The sequence below is a fragment of the Centropristis striata genome, chromosome 1 (assembly GCF_030273125.1).
Source record: "Centropristis striata isolate RG_2023a ecotype Rhode Island chromosome 1, C.striata_1.0, whole genome shotgun sequence".
Classification (NCBI taxonomy): domain Eukaryota; kingdom Metazoa; phylum Chordata; class Actinopteri; order Perciformes; family Serranidae; genus Centropristis; species Centropristis striata.
In genome coordinates, this window is record NC_081517.1 from 35,370,758 (window position 1) to 35,392,317 (window position 21,560).

The 21,560-nt window shown below is 39.2% G+C and overlaps 1 protein-coding gene across 1 annotated transcript in view; it reads left to right on the top strand.

The window, feature by feature from the left end:
* evi5l (ecotropic viral integration site 5 like) overlaps positions 1-21,560 on the top strand; it is a 47,675-nt gene that overhangs the window by 18,791 nt on the left and 7,324 nt on the right. The window contains exons 3-19 of the mRNA XM_059340101.1: positions 1,079-1,268; positions 4,314-4,538; positions 6,342-6,416; positions 6,701-6,826; positions 7,720-7,863; positions 7,970-8,059; positions 9,725-9,822; positions 10,607-10,667; positions 11,619-11,672; positions 12,109-12,141; positions 12,671-12,811; positions 16,400-16,516; positions 16,932-17,072; positions 17,170-17,346; positions 18,128-18,274; positions 19,250-19,345; positions 19,650-19,745. Coding sequence (XP_059196084.1) covers positions 1,079-1,268; positions 4,314-4,538; positions 6,342-6,416; positions 6,701-6,826; positions 7,720-7,863; positions 7,970-8,059; positions 9,725-9,822; positions 10,607-10,667; positions 11,619-11,672; positions 12,109-12,141; positions 12,671-12,811; positions 16,400-16,516; positions 16,932-17,072; positions 17,170-17,346; positions 18,128-18,274; positions 19,250-19,345; positions 19,650-19,745 — 2,011 coding nt within the window. The remainder of the gene's footprint in view (positions 1-1,078; positions 1,269-4,313; positions 4,539-6,341; positions 6,417-6,700; positions 6,827-7,719; positions 7,864-7,969; positions 8,060-9,724; positions 9,823-10,606; positions 10,668-11,618; positions 11,673-12,108; positions 12,142-12,670; positions 12,812-16,399; positions 16,517-16,931; positions 17,073-17,169; positions 17,347-18,127; positions 18,275-19,249; positions 19,346-19,649; positions 19,746-21,560) is intronic.

A 21,560-nucleotide genomic window follows, 5' to 3' on the forward strand; every position in this document is an offset into this window, starting at 1 on the left:
TTAGCTTAGCTGTTAATGGGAAAACAGCTAGCGTTGCTCTTTCCAGAGGTAACAAAGCCTGCCTACCAGCACCTCTAAAGCTTACTAGCTTGTGTTTAATCTCTACACAAACAGAGATGTTAAAACAACAAGGTGTGGTGTTACCAGCCGTTAAATGCAGTACTATTTCTTGGCAGGTAGCAGTGACTTTCTGGCTAAACTAAAAGGCTGTCAGCTGTAATTTATACCAATTGCACAGGCATGAGGGTGGTACCGATCTCATCCTCCACTTTTTCCCCAAATGTGGAACTGTTCCTTTAACTCAGTGATATTTGTAGGAAATACAGCACAAGATGTTTTTTGCCTCAGCTTGACCTTGAAGTCGAAGCTTGTAAACTTCTCTGCCTTAATTTTAAGTCTCTGAATATGTGTCTAAACAAGCTTTAGTATTATCCCTATACAAACTGATTGAATTTTGTTTAATGTATTGTTTAGTGTTAGTTCAGCAGTTTTTTTGAACAGCCAGCAGGTGGCTCTCTTACCCTTATCCGGAAATGTCAGACTTGCTGTTGATGATGACAAATTCTTATTCCCTATTACTGCATTTGAGATATAGACTATTTTCTACATTATATCAAATGAACTTGTCAACTGGGTTATCATATAAATAAAGACAGATTATCCTCATATTTACAGTACCATTTCTCTACATTGTTTATATGGTTTAAGGTTGAAAGATATAAAAGAAAGATGAAGTAGGATGTAAAAGGCTGAGTAAAAAGGCAGCAAAACTCCCATTAGTCTGACCCGGTATCCAAAGGCATTTTGCTTTTTTTTTTGTCCATTTAAAATTTTAATAGCCAGCCAGCTGTGTGGGTAATATCCTCATGGGTCCGCCCCTGATTCTGTAGTTTAAGGTAACAAGCCCCGATGCTTCTGGTGCCTCTGCAAGGTTATACACAAACTGTACTGATCCACACAATGTCACAGTGTGCCTGCTGTGACTCCTAATGCTCATCTGAGCTCCCTGTCACTCTACAGTGTACCAGCCAAGGTTATAATAGTTTTGAATTTGAAATTTGTTTTTCATTTTATTTAGGTTGCTGGAGGCCGATTCCAAATCCATGCGGTCGATGAGCGGTTCACGGCGCAACAGTGGCTCCTCGCTGGTGTCCAGCTCCTCGGCCTCCTCCAACCTGTCGCACCTGGAGGAGGACACCTGGATCCTGTGGGGCCGCATCGTCAACGAGTGGGAGGAGTGGAGACGCAAGAAGGACAAGCTCCTGAAGGTTGGGATCAGGGACTGGAGATGGGAAATTAAAATGATGATTTCACAAGCAGCATTTTCCGTAGAATGAGTCTTTAAATATAATTCAAAATGGGAACGTCAATAAGACAATTATCAGCCTCCTCATTTTATTTTTACATCTTGTTGGTCAGGTTTCACAGATGGTTTACTGGAACAAAACAGAAAAGGGGGCCCTCTAAATCGCTGACTCAATGCAGCTTTTATGCACAGGCTGGTTTCGTCACAGTGTGGATTCTTTTTAGCGACGTGCGAATGTGTGTCAGAAACATGTAGCTCAGTGTCGTCTGAGAGCTCGCGGTTTATTATTGCGAATTTTCCTCTACAATTGAACAGTTTGGGGGAAAGAACGGTCTGAATTGTTTTATATACTAGGCGTGTCTTTCCTATTGCTGATTGATTGTCATTTTAGTTTTGTTTCTTTTGCTCATTGATCATCCTGTGTTGAAGCCTGTGTTGGTGCAGCGCTGTCCACAGTACTAAAGCTGACTGATTTCAGTTTCTCTGAGCCCACTTGCTTTTCGTGGTTGTAAATAGAACCGTGAAGTGTAAAACTAACCTCCAGGTAGATCTATAAATGTGTCTCGAAGCCGCTGTGTCTTTTTCAGAGAAGGAGAGAAATGTCAGCTTTACCATCTGTATCAGATCACCCTTTAGAGTCTGCATCATCGCAGCCAACTCGGAGAAAATAATTGTCTCTGGTGTGTGCCAGAATGAGGAATAATCCTGTGGATGTGTATTTCCTTGTCAAACTTTCTCGAGGAGTTAAGGTACCGTGAGTGTATTTGTCACTCTGCTAGTGCTTGCTTTGTTCTTATGTGAGCGCTGTGATGGATATATTCTTTGATTTTCAAACAGTAGCCCTAATGCTGCTGCAGATTTTGCCATATCTACCATGGTGATTTATTCATGCACACAATGGAGACTAATTTAAAGCACAACCTCAGATGTTTAATTACAGTTTTATTTATAGGCTGATTTTTATTCTTAAATAGAATTTAAATCATGATTTATTGTGAGAAACAAGGGAATTCAATGTGAAATCAGACATGCAGCACCCCCGTGCAGCCTGAGTGGAATGATCCTTTGTTTCATAACCACCACTGTGATGATTCGACTGTGGGGAGTGGAGTCAGGCCACTTAGATTGAATCATTGAATAGTTGATTATTCAGGGCCACCCATTATTATCAGGGCTGTCGATGAATATTCAAGATTTGAATATAAATTTGAATATTTTCAAAAAACGGAGATTCGGAGATTGCTTTGCGAGTGGGCGCACTGCATGACGTGTCAGGGACAGGTCACAGCGCCACTCACTGCTGAAAGTGAGACGCAACCAGGGTTGTCTGACCCACTACAACTCTGGCTGACATGCCCCCTAAACTCAAAACAGACACGTTCTACGTATGTGAGAAGTCAGTGATCAGTAAGGGTGACTATATGGCGCTTTATATCCAACACAATCAGGATCTAGTCTGTCCTTAGCCCACAAAATAAAATTGGAGAAATGTCTGCATGGGGCACAGCTGCTTACAGGTGTGCAGCTGACAGATGTGCGGCACAGCTCCTCATCGCTCCCTGAGCCACCATCTGATCCTCCCGCACTCACGTCCTGAGTGTCCTGGACATATCCCGTTTTTTGAGATTTTCCTCTTTTCATTTCTAACCGGCCCGTTTCAGTTTTTGCCGGTACACACCCAGTGTCTCCTCTCTCTCTCGCTCACTCACACGCGCGCTCCGGATTCATATATACCGGTAAAAATAAATGCGATAGTATGAAAACATTACAATTGAGAAAAAAATAGATGAGTGAAAAACATGAAATGAAAACATTGTAATAATAGCTCTGACCACAGCTGAACACAGTGGTCTATAACTGCTGTTTATATACAGTGGTCAACAACAAAGTTATTTAAAAAAGGAAAAACCCAAACATCTGTGAGACCGCCTTGACATAATGTGCATGCTCATATATTCGAATGGTTCGAACCCATGTGTTTTAGAGCGAATATTAGAACGTCATTTTGTAGCAATTTTGACAGCCCTACCTCCCATTAGAGGTGTGACTCCCAAAGGCGCCACGCTACGATTTTATAACGATACTTGAGTCACGATACGATATTATTGCGATTTTACGCATTTTGTGTTATGGTGAGTATTGCGATAGAGTATATTGTGATTTAACTGTTTAACTGCATTTTGTGTGCACAAAATAAAATTCAATCAAGAATTGGAAATGAGAGAAAATGAGAGTCAATCCCACAGACTGACTAACAAAGTATTCAGTCAAATTGAACTTAACTGATATTAAACATGTATGGACGACAACAACTGCAGCATTATTCTCCAGTGTCTTTAGCATGTAGCTAAAACCATCATAACTTTGCAGTGTTATTTCGCTACGCTCTCCGGGAAAAAAACAAAAATGACAAAAATACAGATGCTAAATATTGATACTTCGCGACCATGAATCTACGCAAAATATTGTGATACTATGCTGTATCGATTTTTTCCCCCACTTCTACCATCTATAATTAATACTGATGTTAAAAGAATGGTAGGGTCATACTTTTTAACTGCTAACATAAATGCATTTAAGTTGCCCTGTTCGAATAAAACTTTCTCTGCACCTCTCCTCTTTGTGCCTTTCTGTGTCCTCTGTGACAAAAAGAGAAAACCCAGGGGACAAGAAGATGGAATGAGAGAATGGACAGCAACATGAGTCAGGACAAACTGGGAGAGCAGACAAACCAAGCAAAACGACACCGACTGCCTGCAAACTTGATATAGAATTTGGCTTTAATGATTGTTTCCAGAGCATTGTGAAGAGTGATCCATCATAATGTACTGAGTGATTGTTATTATGACATGATAGAAAATGATCCTTGCAATATATATATTCATCATCCCTCTTCTCTCTTCTGCCTGCTTTTTCCTCTGCTAGAGATGCTTAAAATTGCATCCCCCACCACATAAAGAGGCGAGGTATTACTCTTCTTCACTCTCTCTCTCTCTTTGCCCTCCAGGAGTTGATCAGGAAGGGCATCCCACACCATTTCCGGGCAATCGTCTGGCAGCTGTTGGGCAACGCCACTGACATGCCGGTGAAGAACCAGTACTCCGAGCTGCTAAAGATGTCGTCCCCCTGTGAGAAGCTCATCCGCAGAGACATCGCCCGCACCTACCCCGAGCACGAGTTCTTCAAAGGCCAGGACAGCCTGGGGCAGGAAGTCCTCTTCAACGTCATGAAGGTGAGCACTGCAGCATTTCACATCAGCTCTCTTTAGGTCTAGGCTTCTTAGTACTGATATCTAGCAGCTATGAAAAGGTGAGACTTGTGTCTTTTGGGATAAGTGTCTTTGGTTGCATGTGACTGTGGGGACGATGTTTTAAATGAAGTCATTTGCACACATTTGCACTTTGAGTGGATGCAACATATTTGTATGTTGCTATGTTTACACCATCTGCATAACACTTTGCATTAATTGCATTTCCAGAAAACATGCAATTGCCTTATCAAGGTATAAAAAGACTGAAAATGGGATTGAGATTTTGGCCACAGTATGTTGTTACAGTTGGGTTTCCTTTGGTCTGTGGGTTTGAGACGCTAATCATGTAATGGCAATGTGTTCAGGGACCTTTGTCACCCTTTAATTTCCTGTCAACTCTTTATCTTTATCTAATAAAGGCAAAGAAAATGCTCTAACACAGGGGTCAGCAACCTTTACAAACAGAAGAGCCATTGTTGGCTAAAAAAAAAAGAGAAAAAAATCTCGGAATCAGGCCACAATTTTTTTTGTGAGCCTTACAATGAAGATACATCAGCCTTAATTGAAGCCTAATTAGCCAACCAACATTACTAATAGGTCACAATGAGCAGTTATTAATGTTTTTTTTTTTTTAGAATACAGTGAGGACCCAAGTGCAAATAAGAAACTAGACTCCTGAGAAATATCTCAGTAGTCTAGCCTGGCGAGGGAAACTCAAAACTAGACTTGAATTTGGCAAAATTTAGAGGTTTAGGTGCTGGGCCGTCGACTTTCATAAGCTGTGATGCACATTTTAGTTGACTAAAATGTCAAAAGAAAATGTTTTACTGCCGTTTATTAACCACACATTTTCACAGTTGAAGAATACAAAGTGATTTGGGCCTACACCAATGAAAAATTAAAATTAAAATGTAAAGAAATAACTGTTATTTCGCCTAATTTTTGGTCACAGTCACAGGGAGCCACTGTAGACGGCCTGAAGAGCCACAGGTGGCCACAGGAGACGCAGGTTGCCTACCCCTGCTCTAACAATATCTTATAAGCATAACTGTTAAAGTCTGCGATTCTTGAGAAAAATTGTTGATATTTGAATTCAACACCAAAAAAAATGAATTACCGGTAATTATTTACAAAATACCTTATAACTGCAATCATTTTATAAGTATTGTATTGTATATAAGTTAAAAATCCAATAAACAAAGTTAAAAATAAAGTACACGGAGCCCAAGGTAATGCTTGTTTTGTGAATTGAGAATAGTATAAAACTGAGAAAAGCACCAAATCTCCACTTTTGAGAATCTGGACTCAATGTATGTTGCCAATTTTACATAAATGATTAATTGCAGAATTGTTTGTTGTTGTATTATGGGGGAAAAAAAACAATAATCAAATCAGAGTGCTATCGTAAAACATTGTAAAGATGCATTGAACCGGAAAAGATTTGAATGTCTTCCCCATTTTGGATTTTCCAGGCCGAGCATCACCTTTCTAAAGCAATATTGTTCACAAGACAAACTCTGTAGGGAAACGATGAAATGTGGAGATCTGTTGTTCAGTGTCATGGAAACAAGCTTGTTGACCATCAACACATCAGTCAAGTTTCCCGGTAGCTGAGCTGCGCAGGAAATGAAAGGGACCTCTGGTGAATTTTGATGCTGTTGCTCAGTCTGAATGTTAGGTCTGGAATACAGATACATCTGTGCTGCTTTCTATAAATACAGCAAGTGTGTGTGTCTGTGTGTGTGTGTGTGTCTGTGTGTGTGTCTGTGTATGTCTGGCTTTCAGGCGTACTCTCTGGTGGATCGAGAGGTGGGCTACTGCCAAGGCAGTGCATTTATCGTCGGTCTGCTGCTTATGCAGGTAATGATCAAATATTTCACGAGAATAATCCATAATGAGGATATTTTTCCTGAAAGCTTAGTATAAGGTTCATCGTAATCAGCCCCACTAGATGCATCTGATTACTAATAACAAAAACAGATTATTATGGTGCAGGATTTTGAAAAATTGCAAGGCAATTAAGTTGTCTCTAGAGGTTACCAGTGAAATATTGGAGTCACTGCATAATAAACTGTTCAACATCAGCGATGTCTCATTTATTACTAATGAGGGAACTTTGTTGTCCCCCCCTTACCGTCTCCCAGATGCCCGAGGAGGAGGCGTTTTGTGTTTTTGTGCGTCTGATGCAGGAGTACCGCCTGAGGGAGCTGTTCAAACCCAGCATGGCTGAGCTGGGCCTCTGCATCTACCAGTTTGAGTATCTGCTACAGGTAAAGGAAGCAGGAGAGTACAGGCGCATCTCAATAAATTAGAATATCGAGGAAAAGTCAATTTCCAGTTGTTCAAGTCAAATAGCCCCAACCAAGTATTGAGTGCATACAGATGGACATACTTTTCAGAGACCAACATTTCCATATTAAACATACTTTCTAAAATTGGTCTTTTGTAATATTATACTTTTTTTGAGACACTGAATTTTAGGTCTTCATTAAATGTAAGCCATAGTCATTATAATTAAAAGAAATGAAATAAATTAAGACATGAACTGTTTTATTCTGGGTGTAATTGATCTATATAATGTGTTATTTCCACTTTTTGAATCAAATTACTGACATAAATAAACTTTCTATGATATTCTAATTCAGGGATGGGCAACTTAAATGCTGGAGGGGGCCACAGTTTTTCATGGACACTACCACAGGGCCACATATAGGATCGTGCACTTAACCAGATATGATGAAACTGCAATTTTAAATATGTTTAAAGTGCAGTAACTTAACATATTTCATGCTCAAATGCATGTATAAAAGTATAAATAGGAATACAAAAGGTTTGAAGCAAATTAAGAAATAACCACTTACTCTGATTTCTTTCTTTTTTCAGTGCAAGAACAGCAGACAAACATTAATTGCAAGAAGTAATTTTGTGCATTTTTACACTGCACTTTTAAGATTTCATGCTCAAATGCATGTAGTTGTGCTGAGGGCCTCCAGTTGCCCACCCCTGTTCTAATTTATTGAGATGCAGCTGTAAATCAACAAACATGAAGCTTGCAGTGCAACTTTCATCCACAAGGAGGCAGCAAATAACTTTTTTTTTTTGTAATCTGAATTATGTTATTTGAGGCTTAAGATCATGCTCTTATTTTTTTTTTTTACCATAGGAGCAACTTCCAGAGCTGAACGTCCATTTTCGATCCCAGAGTTTCCACACATCCATGTATGCCTCGTCTTGGTTCCTCACCCTTTTCCTTACCTTCCTCCCTCTGCCGGTCGCCACACGCATCTTTGATATTTTCATGTATGAGGTAGGAAACCCGAAGATGTGTTTGACTGTGTATATTCGGTATACTAATCTGTTCTTTCAGCTTACTGAGCACACATAACATAATGCTTTGTCTGTCCTGTCTGTAGGGCCTAGAGATTATCTTCCGTGTGGGCCTGGCCATCCTGCAGTACAACCAGACTGACCTCATTCAGCTGGACATGGAGGGCATGTCGCAGGTAAGCAGCTGCAGCTTTGTGCCGCCTGCTGCAGAAATGAGTTTCATGTACAGATTCAGCCGTGAGTCAAATGCTCCATGTTCCACATTCCCTTTAGCACGCAAGCTTCCTGAACGACACATCTGCCCTGATAAAAACATGGTTAGACTAACTAAAACTGAAACTGAAACCAGGACATGTTTGATGGTGGCACAACATGGTTGTATATCAGTGTTTTGTATGAGATGAAACACTAGCATGGTGTAGATTTTTGTCTAAAACAAAACTGTGTATTTAAAGGTTGCACCTGTCACCATTCAGTTTCTCACTTATTTTCTCTTTTGCTTTTGTGGTAACATGTAGTTATATAACCATTGTCAGCATTAGTTAATTTGGCCCTTATTTCAATGGTTAAACCCTTTTTTTTGTTTCTTTGTGATATAATGTCAGAAAATAGTGAAAACAGCTAATATTATTTCCCATATCCCAAGTAGTGTTTTTCAAATCCCTTGTTTAATTTGACCAAAAGTCCAAATCCACAAGATATTTACTTTATTATCCTATATGACCAAAAAACCCAGCATTTTTTATTAAAAAATGGCTGAAATTATTAAAGACCCCCTCAACTCAAAAAAGTTTTTCTTATTGTTCCTCCTGTTGGATGTTTGAGCTCCACTGTGCAGAGCGATGTATGTGCACAGCAGGGGTGACCCTGAAAAGTAAAATATTCCACTATTCGTTTGAAGCAGCCTGATTCTACTGCCAATCTCACAGTCGAATCGTCGCTGTGGGGGTTATGAAACAACGGATCATACCAGTCAGGCTTTATTAATCAGAGCGCCCACAAGCCCGTATAAAACACTAGCAGTCCACCTTTTAAAATTTATGATCCATTCTCTGTTCAAGTCAGCAGCAGAAGACTCATAGAAACAACAACAACCTCTCACTCTCTCATTTATTAAATTAGGCTTGGGTAGTTTTATTTACAACCACGAAAAGCACCAAAATAAGTGCTGCTGTCTGTTAGGGGTTGGGGTTAGGGTTTAGAAGAGAACATTAATCTGCCAAAAGTGGAAAGATTCTCTGTCCTCAGTGAAACCCTGATATTAAGGGGCGGGCCTACAAGCATGATTTGTGGCATCACAGCTAGTTCAGAAGTCAGTCCTAGGTCCAATTTGTAACTCATACAAGTCTAATGTAGAAACTTGGATCAGTTATGTTTAGTTATGTCGGAGATATCTTGTGTCTGGAAGGAAAACTTTATAAATGAACAGAATTAGCATTTTCACAAATTCTGGAATTCTTAATGAGGTAGAAGGAACAGCTAGTTGCCTTTTTTAAAGGATTTTTATGTAGAAATTATGCAGTTTTTTGCAGAAAAAACGAATCAAGCAGACATTATTTTTCCTGGTTTACTATACATAAGTCACATGTCTGGAGGGGATCTTTACCTTTAACTTATTGATATATTACTATACAAAATTAGTTGTCTGTGAGTATATAAAAACTATCGCAGTCCTAAAAATACAGCAGCTGCTGGCTCCCTACGAGGCTACCGCAGGGCCTCAGCTGCTCTTCTTCACAACTCTAAAATTTGTCTGCCTGCTTCTTCATAAAATATGAATGAGCATCTTTGTCTGTGCTGAGCTCTCTAATCCTGTGTGTGATTCCCTCCGGGTCTGCCAGCATTTCCAGAAGGTGATCCCCCACCAGTTCGACAGCTGCCCAGACAAGCTGATCCTCAGGGCCTACCAGGTCAAGTACAACCCCAAGAGGATGAAGAAGTAAGAGCGCTCATTACTCAACTAATGACGAGTAAGACTCAGGCTGGACGGGCTTCATGTTGCCCAGTAGGATTTGTTTTTTCCCTGTCTCACTAATGCGGAGGTTTTTACTCTGAAGCTCACTCACATGCTGCGTTTGATGTGTGCTTGTTTTGTTTTAGGTGTTGTGTTAAGTGGGGTAGATACACTTCCCTCTTCTATCTGCTTATGATTTGGGCTTTTTAAAGTGACTACAAGGAATTTCCATTTCGTGTTTATTTTGGCAGCACTGCCTCGCGTCGTAAAGAGCTTTATCTGGCATGCACTTGTTTTGGAAGTGAGTGAATGTCTTTTCTAAACTGTTGTTCTCAGGATGCATAGAGATGAGGTAACGCGTCTATTTGTGGCTGTGTAATATTAATAATTGTAATATGATGATTATTAAACAAAGTAACTTTTTTTAGTCACCAACATAATTTATATATGGATGTAAAATCAAGTCTCACAATGCACAGTCATGGAAAAAAATAATTAGACCACTTTTGTTTTCTTCATTTTCTTGTTCATTTTAATGCCTGGTACAACTAAAGGTACATTTGTTTGGACAAATATAATAGCAACAAAAAATAGCTCATAAGAGTTTAATTTAAGAGCTGATATCTAGACATTTTCCATGGTTTCTTGATCATGACTTTGGTTATTATCAAGAAAACCATGGAAAATTGCTAGATATCAGCTCTTATATGTAAACGTTGTAAGCTTGCCAATGCATAATCCTGTGTTGTTTTTGTTTATTTTTTATCAGACTTGAGAAAGAATATACCACGATCAAGAACAAAGAAATGGAGGAACAAATTGAGATTAAGGTGTGTGTCTGCTTAGCTGAATGTGTATTTGGTGTGTTCGTACATAATGTAGACATTACAATTAAAGGTATACTATGTAACATTTCCACATTAAGATGTCTAACGACCTATGTTACATATTTTTTTTAATCGTTTGCTTACATCATCCCAAATGTTTCCAACAATGTTTAAACCAGAAAGAAATCTGTCATTTAATTCACGATAAAAGTGTGTGTCATTTGGTGGTCTGTAATATAACCTTTAGCAGATTTAGTTGCTCTAACCTTTGTTGGAAATAACAGACGGTACATCAGAGAGTAATGTCAATTAAATAATAATGTCACAGAATTATACTCAGTAACAGTAACACGTCATTTCTTTTTCACGTCTTTTTCATTAATTGACATTTTGCAACACCATAATCCATTAGACCTCATTCACGGATATAAAATTAAATGTTGAATGAGCTCACTAGAATTCTTTGACAAGTGGCCCATGCCAGCTACCAAGCTAATGCATTCAGTAACGCTATACCGCCACAACAACCTTCCACACACTCGCAATGTTATAAGTATGATGTTTTGACCACGTATAAGACGCTGAGCTACCCCTCGATTGAATTCACCACAAATTGTTAGCTATAGCAGCTGAACAGATAGTCCACCATTCTAATGGTAAGTTATCAAGTCACTTGTGGCTGTTTCATTAGAATTAAATGACAAAACGTGAATAAATGTGATTAAATAAGATTCTAAACTCTACAACATTACCTCGCCGGTGAACATTATTTCAGCCTGAGTTACATTAGATAGATTTTCATACGTAATGGTGGTTGTTTAACAAAAAAAGACAACAACTTCCATGATCCCGCACTGCTTCCCCCCTAGTGGCACTTAACACTTTTCGTAGGATTTACAAAACAAATATGTGATATAACTGTTCTGTACCTTCCTCCCCTGTCTCTCTGTTCAGAGGTTACGCACAGAAAACCGTCTGCTGAAGCAGAGGATTGAGACGCTGGAGAAGGTAAGAGATGGGTTCTGATTCCAGCTTATCTAAATGCTAAAATAAATCAGGTTTGTGCGGAGTCGTTGACACGAAACAGCCAGATTGCTCAGCGCAGGACTCTTCACATTTTGATCAGATCTAGTTAAACACTGAAATGAGATAACGCTGTGGGCTCTTGTTTTTCCTCCCTTCTGCTCCAGCACTGTGCAGTTTTTAATCTTCTCTTCTCTCTGAAACTCCTGTTTTTGTCTGAGTGATTTCACTGCTGCTTTTTTTTTTCTTTACACACTTCTCTGTGATTGAATCCTCAACCTGTGAACCTGTTTCTTTCTTTTTCCTTGAACTTCCTCTTGGTTTCTTTGTGGTTTATCCTTCCTGGTGTCCCACTGTCTTTCACTTTCTCTTCATCTCTCTTTTTTTCACCCTCTTGTTCCTCTCCTTCGCTGCGTTGTAGGAGAGTGCCGCTCTGGCAGACAGACTGATACAGGTAGAGTACTGTGAACCACTTTCCCACTGACCTTTCTGTCCTCTGCCCCACTCACACCTCCCTCTTCCTCCTCTTTCTGCTCTCCTGCACTGCTTCGTTCCCTCTTCTCAACAAAAGTGCAAACGTGCATGAAAGCATATTACTGAATATTCTCCAGGACTGTCCTTTAATCCCTGAATGCATGTACTTTTTTTATCCATGGTGGAAATTCTAAAAAAGGTCTAAAAAGATGGCTGCATGTGGCATGTAAAAGTTTATAATTATCACTACTTTGCTTGTTACACATTGTCATTAAAAGACACCTTACCTAAATGTGAATGAAATATCCTACCTAGTCTGAGACCTTTCTAAACTATTTTAAGGCAAAAAATAACATTAAATCTGCTCTGTGCCATGTAGCAAAGTCCCCCTGAAGCATAATAATGTTGCATTCCCTAGATGCTCAGAATGACCCCTTTCCCTACACTGGTATATAGTCTCTATTATAAAGTTTAAACTCTGATCTTGACCCTCTGGCCTGCTGTTCCAGGGTCAGGTGACGAGGGCACAGGAAGCAGAGGAGAACTACGTGATCAAGCGGGAGCTGGCAGTGGTGAGGCAGCAGTGCAACACGGCCACCGAGAGCCTGGAGAAAGCGCGGGACACCATCAGAGAGCTGCAGCAGCAGAAGGTAAACACCAACCCACCCATCTGTGGACAATCCCAGTGGTAGCCACACAGAGGATGCAGCCGGCCCCCACATATGTTGAACAGTGTATTTATGTAGTAAGATTTTCTCTCGAGGCAGAAGCAGTTAATAAGCATTTCCCTTGAAACATGTATTAGGTAATGGTTCATGAGGTCAACTGGTAGTTACATTTTTTTTTTAAAAGGGCAAAACAAGTTCATTTTCAGTTCAGAGGCTGTAAAAATGTACTGATAGGGTGAAAGTGCTTGTGAAAATTGAGAAAACAAAAAAAATCCTTAATGAATTGTAGAATGACAGTAGAAGGACTTTGTGTGCTCCCAGTTTGGAGAAGCAGGCAGGAATACTGACAGGGAAGCTAAGTAATGTACTGCTGTAAAACATTTTTTGTAATGCAACTTTTTATTTAGTTTTCATGTAAAAAAAAAAAAAAAAAAAGAACAAACAACGACAATAGAGTAGACGGCATTGGTATTATACAGTAGTTTCCAGCCCCCCCCAAAAAAAATCCTAAAAAAGGACACAGTAGCATATTTGCCTCATCATGATACATTCACATTACAATAGGCCAAAAATGGTCCCATGACTTTTTAAAGTTCTCATTGTCATTATTAACATTGCCTAACATGTGCTCATAAGACAGTATATCTGACATAAGGTCCAGCCATTGCCTAAATTTTGGGGGTAACCCACTTTTCCATAGCCTAAGAATCAATGGGTGGCTGTTACCACCCCAGTCTTTAATACGGCAAGGTCACACTTTGACACCGTCAGCAACTTTGTGTGGTCCCCTAACAGGCATGTAAAACATTTTTAACCACAGAGAAAAAAAAGTATATCAGTTAAAGTGTTCGCTATTTTTAATTTGTTTTCATCATTTTACCTTGCCATCAGACAGGCCTGTTAACAGAGGGGAACTGTAGCAATTATTTCGATCTGTCAAAACCACCAGACAGAAACAGTCATTTTACATTGCAGAAGACAGGTGTTGCTAATTTAATGTTGCCTCGATGGCTTACTTTGTTTATGTTATTGTTATTTTGGTGAATCCAAATGAACCCTTTAAAACATCAAAGTCACAGCAATACTTCCATGATCACTTTTTTTTTTTCTATAAGAAAAAATGACTAATTTACTCTTTGTATGTTTTAATATGGTTGTACTCATCTGCAAAACCCCCCAAAAAAAAGTTTGAAAAAAAAAAACCCATCAAAGTCACACAATAACACAAACAATCGTATCGATCAAAGCAGCAGGAGACCAGCAGCTCCCATGTTCTGCAGCACAAAAAACGCCAACTTTGGCTAAATACTTCATACATACCTTTAAAAGACTTTTTTTTTTTAAACTTTTTTGGGAAATATGCTTATTTGCTTCTTGCTGAAAGAAAAATGACATTGAAACCACTCTCATCTCCATTTTGTATTTAGCTTGACTTATTTCCCAAAGTGTTAAACTATTTCTGTCATAATTAACAGCGACTGTTGACAGATTATCTGCATATTCACCCAAGAAAGGTTGCTACTTTTCATAAAAATGTCAAGTCATCTTACATCAGACGGTAAGTCTGAGGTTAGATTCACAGAAGCCGGTTTCACTTAAATCGACTAGTTGCAACACTGATTGTCTTCAGACTTCGGTGGAAATTCTTAGAAATGTAAATGTGTGCAAGACACGCCACTGCAAAAAAAGATCTGTTTTGTAAGGTGGCCCGAGACTGTCTGTTTCTTAGGTTGCACGGCATATGTCCAGCTGTTACAAATGGACTCATTTATAACATTTACTTTGGAAAATGGTCTATTCGATACAGTTTTCAAAAAAAATGATAGAGACGCATTATTTCCCCATTTATTTGGTCTTTGAGTATCTTCAAAAGTACTAAATTAATAACGTGTTTTATTATCCTGAGTTGTAGTAGTAGTAGTCTACAGAAAATAAGAGTATATTATAGACACAAACATGATGAAAACATGGACTCAAACTGCGCAAAACCACACATTTTCACATCAAGAAAATGTCATATTCTCATTGATTTTTACAATTCAGTGCCATGTCTTAACAAAATAAAAATACTATGCATTGCAGTCTGCATGGTTCAGTTTATGTGTTAGGGACAGGTTAGTTTGGGTAAGCAAAGTTATAAGTGAATAAATATTTAAGTCAACAAAGCTGTGGCTATTTGTTCTGTGTCGTCTGAAAAATCTACTGGGAATTCTGGAAATCTAATTCAAGAAGGTATGGGATTTGAATGGAAAATGTGTAGGAATCCTGACTTTGCTAACCTAGACAGAAACAAAGTCTTCTGGTCTGGACCAGCGGCCTTTGCAGCTGATTCACAGTTAAAAATTGTCACAGTCACAACAGAAAATCCCACTGTTCTGTGACAATATGAAGCGTTAAAAATACATACATCATCACACGTTCACACAGAAAGAAGAGAAAACAAAACATGAATTAAGCAAATCTTTCTTTAAAAAGAAAACACAACATTTATAATTTAGGTTTTTAAACCTGGGATCTTGAACACTCTTAATGATGTCATGGTGACGGGTGATTTTATTCCAGCTCAGATTGCCAGCACCCACCACCAGGCAGTTCACACACCTCCAGACACTCACAGTCCTCTTTGATAACAAAGACTGAAAGGCACACAATGACAAATCGAGACTCTTATACGCACGCTATGTTCTCACCAAATTTCAAGCGTTTGTATTTTGCCTCATAGGAAAGTATTTTTCCACTCAGCCCTCTGCGTTTTTCTGCTGCTCTTACACCCCTCGCATTGTTTCTCTTTGATGTGGTGACACAAAAATGTACAGTAGCTTTTTTTACTTTCTGACATCACTCTGAGTCAGTGGAGCAGAGTTGCTGCTGGATACCAACTTCACTTTCTTGATCAGCTAGTTTTGAAATTTTTGGTTACAATTACAGGCATTTACACAGTACTGGTTACCCAACAGAAAATGAATCAGCTGACAGTTTCCATCTTGCTGCCACATGCTAATTACTGGTAGATGATAACGACCAGTAGCGTGTCATAATTGATGCTGTAGAATTATTCGTGATAGAAAGTAGGAATAAGTTTTGTTTCCTTTGTGGCTGCAGCAAAGTTTGTATTGTTTTTCTTTAAATGTTCTGCTGCCTTCACCAAGTGTCAAAGACTTTTTCTCCAAAGAAAAATAGCAAAGGGCACCCAAAGATTCAAGACTTCATGACAGTGTGCGAATACTCAGTTTGATGTTCGACTTATCAGCAAAAGAGACAAAAGATACAGAAACAGAAAAGAGATACAGCATCAGCTTGTGGCAGAATTCGCACCCATTGAAGCACTGTGGTAAAAAGTTAACTCCATCATCTGCATCTAGTCTGCATGTGATAAAGAATAAAAAAACAGTTGAAGATTTTAATTTTGTATGAGGTCCTCAGTTCAACTAATGTTCCCAGTTGTTAATAAATATCTATAAAGCAACATAATCTCAAGGAAGCTGATCAACAAATGATCACAGTTGGCAGCCAGCCCCCGCTGCCCCGTTATACCATACACCTGTGTAACACCAGCGATGTTTGTTTCAGTACACAGAGCAGTTTGTGAGCAATCTGCAGACCCAGCTGGAGCAGTCCAGGCTGCGTGAGGCCGAACTGCTGGGAGCGCTGAAGGAAATGCAAGACAAGGTCCTCGACCTGGAGAAGGTGAGCTAACGGACACATTCAAGTGTGCGAGAGAATAAAGTGTGAAAGATGAGTAGATAACAGCAGACGAGTGTGAATGTGAATGTGTTAAAGATGAACTTACTGTGAACTGAGCTGTTAAATTAATTACAAACAAAGGCGTTTTTGACATTTCGAGTTTCGGTTTTGCTTCACAAGGTGTTGAGACACAACAGCTCTGCTTTCTCCTGGTGAGCATTTTACTGTAACATAAAACTGAAACCTAGAAAAAAGCAAATATGCTTCTGGATTTGTTTTCTTTTACAATTTTTTTTCCTGTTTTTTAGTCACGCTTGCACCTCAGTTTGTCAGTTAGTGTAGCATTTAGCTTAAAGCATCATCATGTAAGTCTCACAGCTGTCACAAACTGTAAACATGACATATTGTTTTCATTCAGAGGAGCACCTGCCTGCCTGATGAGCACAACATAGCGGCTCTGCAGGAGGAGGTGAAGCAGATGAAGCTGAGGGAGCTGGAGACGCTGCGCTCATTCAGGGAGATGCAGGACACCGTCACTGAGCTCAACCAGCGCTGGCAGGTAACGCAAACAAACCGCCACCTGTGTGTTCATGTTCATGATCGCGTCCGTGCAGCGGCAGGAGAGTCACACCTGTGATACTCCCGTGTTTCTGCAGCATCACATGTCCCGGGGCAGCAGCACAGGTGGCGGGGGCGGCCACTGGAAGGAATCGCCGAAGAAGAACGCCATGAACGAGCTGCAGGACAAACTGATGACGGTCAGACTGAGGGAGGCCCAGGCTCAGGCTGAGCTCCGAGAGGTCAAACTCAAAGCCCTGCAGCTGGAGAGCCAGGTCAGACGTACTGTAAATACACAGTAGCCTATATAAACCCTGGAGGTTCTTTTCTTACAGACACAAGTGCAAAGATCGGTTCAGTGTGATTTTTTTCAAGCATTTACAGGTGCATCTCAATTCATTAGAATATCATGGAAAAGTCCATTTCCAGTAGTTCAAGTCAAATAACACCAACCAAGTATTGAGTACATACTGATGGACATACTTTTCAGAGGCCAACATTTCCATATTAAACATACTTTTTAAAATTGGTCTTTTGTAATGTTCAATTTTTTTTGAGACACTGAATTTTAGGTCTTCATTAAATGTCAGAGCCATTATCATTATAATTAGAACAAATTCAATAAATGAAGACATGAAATGTTTTATTCTGTGTGTAATGAATCTATATAAATGTGGGTTTTTTTTCACTTTTGAATTGAATTACTGACATAAATAAACTTTTCTATGATATTCTAATTTATTGAGATGCTCCTGTAATAGGAATAGTGAGCCTAAAATGATAGTGCTTTTGCTCCTCTCAGTGATCAAATTAATTCAATAATTAAAAAGAATATGTACAGAGAAGTAATCAACAACAAGTTAGACAACAAGTTATTTCTAATTGCTGGTTCCAGTTTCATTTAATCACTCTAAAGTAATATAAGTATGAATGATAAACTATAGTTAATTACTATAATACTATAAGTTAATTGGGAACAAATGCAATTCCATAATGAAAATAATAATTTGTTGGCGCTCTCCTCACACTCTCCCATTTGACCTCTTTCACTTTTAGAACCAGATCCACAGCAAGCTTATTGGTCGCAACGATCAGGAGCGCTCCGCCTTGCAGGACCGGCTCCAGATGCTGGCCAATCAGAACAAAGCTCTCCAGGCTCAGCTCAACGAGATGAAAAGGAAGCAGTCCGAGTCCGACTGCAAGGTCTGAACTGAGAGGAGGGAGGAAAAGGAGTTAGAGGGAAGGGAAGGCTGAATGATGAGGAGAGCAACATTTTTCTGGTCCAGCTTGATGACATGTGAAAGATATTTACATACAATGTCAGAAGGATGGGAAATAAAGGGAGGACCAGATAGTTTATAGAACAGAAATGTTTTTTAAGGAGATATTCGCAACTATCCAACTTTTTTGGATACGGTTGTGTTGGAAAATATATTTATGGAATGACCATCAAAATGTTAGTATGAATAAATACAGATGCTGGGCAAGCACAATGTGCAGGATCTTCTTTTCCCAAGACTCAAGGACAGGAATAGAAAATGTTTCAGGAAAAATGGATGAGAATTGAGTTTGACTATCATATGTATATATACAGTCAAGGAAAAAAAAATTAGACCATTGTATTCTTCAATTTCTTGTTCATTTTAATGCCTGGTACAACTAAAGGTCCATTTGTTTGGACAAATATAATGATAACAACAAAACTAGCTCATAAGAGTTTAATATTAGAGATGATATGTAGACATTTTCCATGGTTTTCTTGATAATAACCAAAATCATTATCAAGAAAACCATGGAAAATGGCTAGATATCAGCTCTTAAATTAAACTCTTATGAGCTATTTTTGTTGTTATCATTATATTTGTCCAAACAAATGGACCTACCGGTAATTGTACCATAGCAATAAATGAACAAGAAAGCAAGGAGAAAACAAGGGTGGTCTAATCGGTTTTTTTTTACTGTATATTATAGTCGACTATATATATTATATATATATATATTTCTGTGATTCATATCCAGATAAAAAGGAAAGATGCAATGAGGACAGCCTGGAATGAGAGATAGAGGACAGAGCAGGACGTAGATGGAGGGAGGGAAACAGTTCATGATGCATCATCGATATCCATCACTGTTGAGCAGGAAATGTCATCTTCTCTCTACCCTCCCTGACATGTGCAGAGTAAAGAAGAGGTGATGGCGGTGCGACTGAGGGAAGCAGACAGTATGGCCGCCATGGCTGAACTCAGGCAGAAGATCGCTGATCTCGAGATACAGGTGTGTGTGTGTGTGTGTGTGTGTGTGTGTGTGTGTGTGTGTGTGTGTGTGTGTGTGTGTGTGTGTGTGTGTGTGTGTGTGTGTGTGTGTGTGTGTGTGTGTGTGTGTGTGTGTGTGTGTGTGTGTGTGTGTGTGTGTGTGTGTGTGTGTGTGTGTGTGTGTGTGTGTGTGTGTGTGTGTACGTAAAAACAGTGCATCTACAGGTTGAAGTCTGCAAGTTTGCAAGTTGATAATTGATTCAATAACACTGTAAAAAACAAGAAACTGTTACTTTAACCTTCAGAGGGTAAAATGTGTTTTTCAGAAGGAGGAAGGGCTGATCCAGGGCCAGCTGAACCACTCAGACTCCAGACAGTACATCAACCAGCTTCGGGACCAGATAGCTGAGCTCAAGAACGAGGTTGGACACACACACACACACACACACACACACAATCTATATTTCTAATCATATAGCTAGCAATCTTAATCCCGACTGCATCTCTGTTTCTTTCAATAGAAAAGCACAAAGCCAGTGGCGTCCTGGTGGCACCTCGGTAGAGCACATACAGGTGCATCTCAATAAATTAGAATATCATGGAAAAGTCCATTTCCAGTAGTTCAAGTCAAATAGCCCGAACAAAGTATTGAGTGCATATAGATGGACATACTTTTCATAGGTCAACATTTCCATATTGAACATACTTAAACAAATTGGTCTTTTGTAATATTCAAATTTTTTGAGACACTGAATGTCAGGTCTTCATGAAATGTCAGAGCCATTATCATTATAATTAGAAGAAATTACATAAATTAAGACATGAACTGTTTAATTCTGTGTGTAATGGATCTATATAATGTGTTATTTCCACTTTTTGAATTGAATTACTGGCATAAATCAACTTTTCTATTATATTCTCATTTATTGAGATGCACCTGTAACAATGAGGTTTAGTCCTCGCAACACACCGGGCCCAGGTTCAAATCTGGCTCGGAGCCCTTTCCTGCATGTCTTCCCTTCTGTCGCCCCTTTTCACTTTCTACTACTATCAAAAAAAGGCCCAAAAAATAATAAAAATCTTTGAGCTTGCAGAGGTTCAGAGGTCTGGAACCAGGTGTTTTTGCCATAAATATGACCCAGTGACAGATGATTTAAAATGTACTTCAAATATTTCTTGTTTGCTGAAGTTAATTATTGATATTTTAAGAGTTATTTTCATATATTTTTATTCTGTAAAAATAATATAACTCAAAAACACACACAGTTAATAATAATGTTGACTGTTTGATTTTTGTTGACTGGTGGGTTCTTCAAAATGGCATGCAGATATCAGACACAGACACACAGACACAGTGCGTGTTTACTGTAGATACATGCAGATAGATACGCTGCAGCTTTGCTTACCACCACAGAAGCATCTTGTCGCCTACATGCAGCCTCACAACACTTCCACCCAGATACACACCCTCAACATATGTCAGTGTCTTTCTTGTAAAAAGCGACCATTGCTCTTCCCCCCACAACCGTATTCTCACCATCAATTGGTTCACAGTGAACTTTAATCCTGAAAGATGAATGACTTTTATTGTGCTTGACATTCAGTAAGGTTGTTCTTTTTCTCAGTCGTGCAGCTTTTCTACACTGTTGTTTCCGCTAGCTGACGTGTTAAAAACATTTATTGGAACTAATTAGCTGACTTGTTGGTTGTTGGTTCATGACGATGTTCCCCACTTGTTTAGGAGACCAACATACACTCTGGGTTTGTTCATTCAGAGAGTGGCAGTGCGTGACTAGCAGGGTGTTTAAAACTAAAAAGTGAGGGGGCGTGATGAGACTGCCCTGCCCTTTAACGCTCCTCTCTTTTCTTTCTCCCCCCCCCCCCCACATACACACACACACACACACACTTTTTTTTTTTTTTATCACAGCAGTGGTTTTATAATTGAGACCGAAACTTGCGTGAGTACAGATGAGGAAGCAGTGAACCATTTAGAAAAATCTCAGTATAAGCGATCATCTAACGACTGAGTCATATTAAAAGTGATTATGCATGTGGACAGATTCTACATATTGCAGATTATTTTGATATGAGTGACTTTTGGAATTTTTGCAAGACAGTCAATGTTTATATAATTTTCTCTGCAAAAACAAACCAACAGAGTGTGACTTATGGCCCTTATTTTGCTGTAGCTTATAGAGCAGTCAGACACAGTCAAAACATTTCCATTGGTTAAC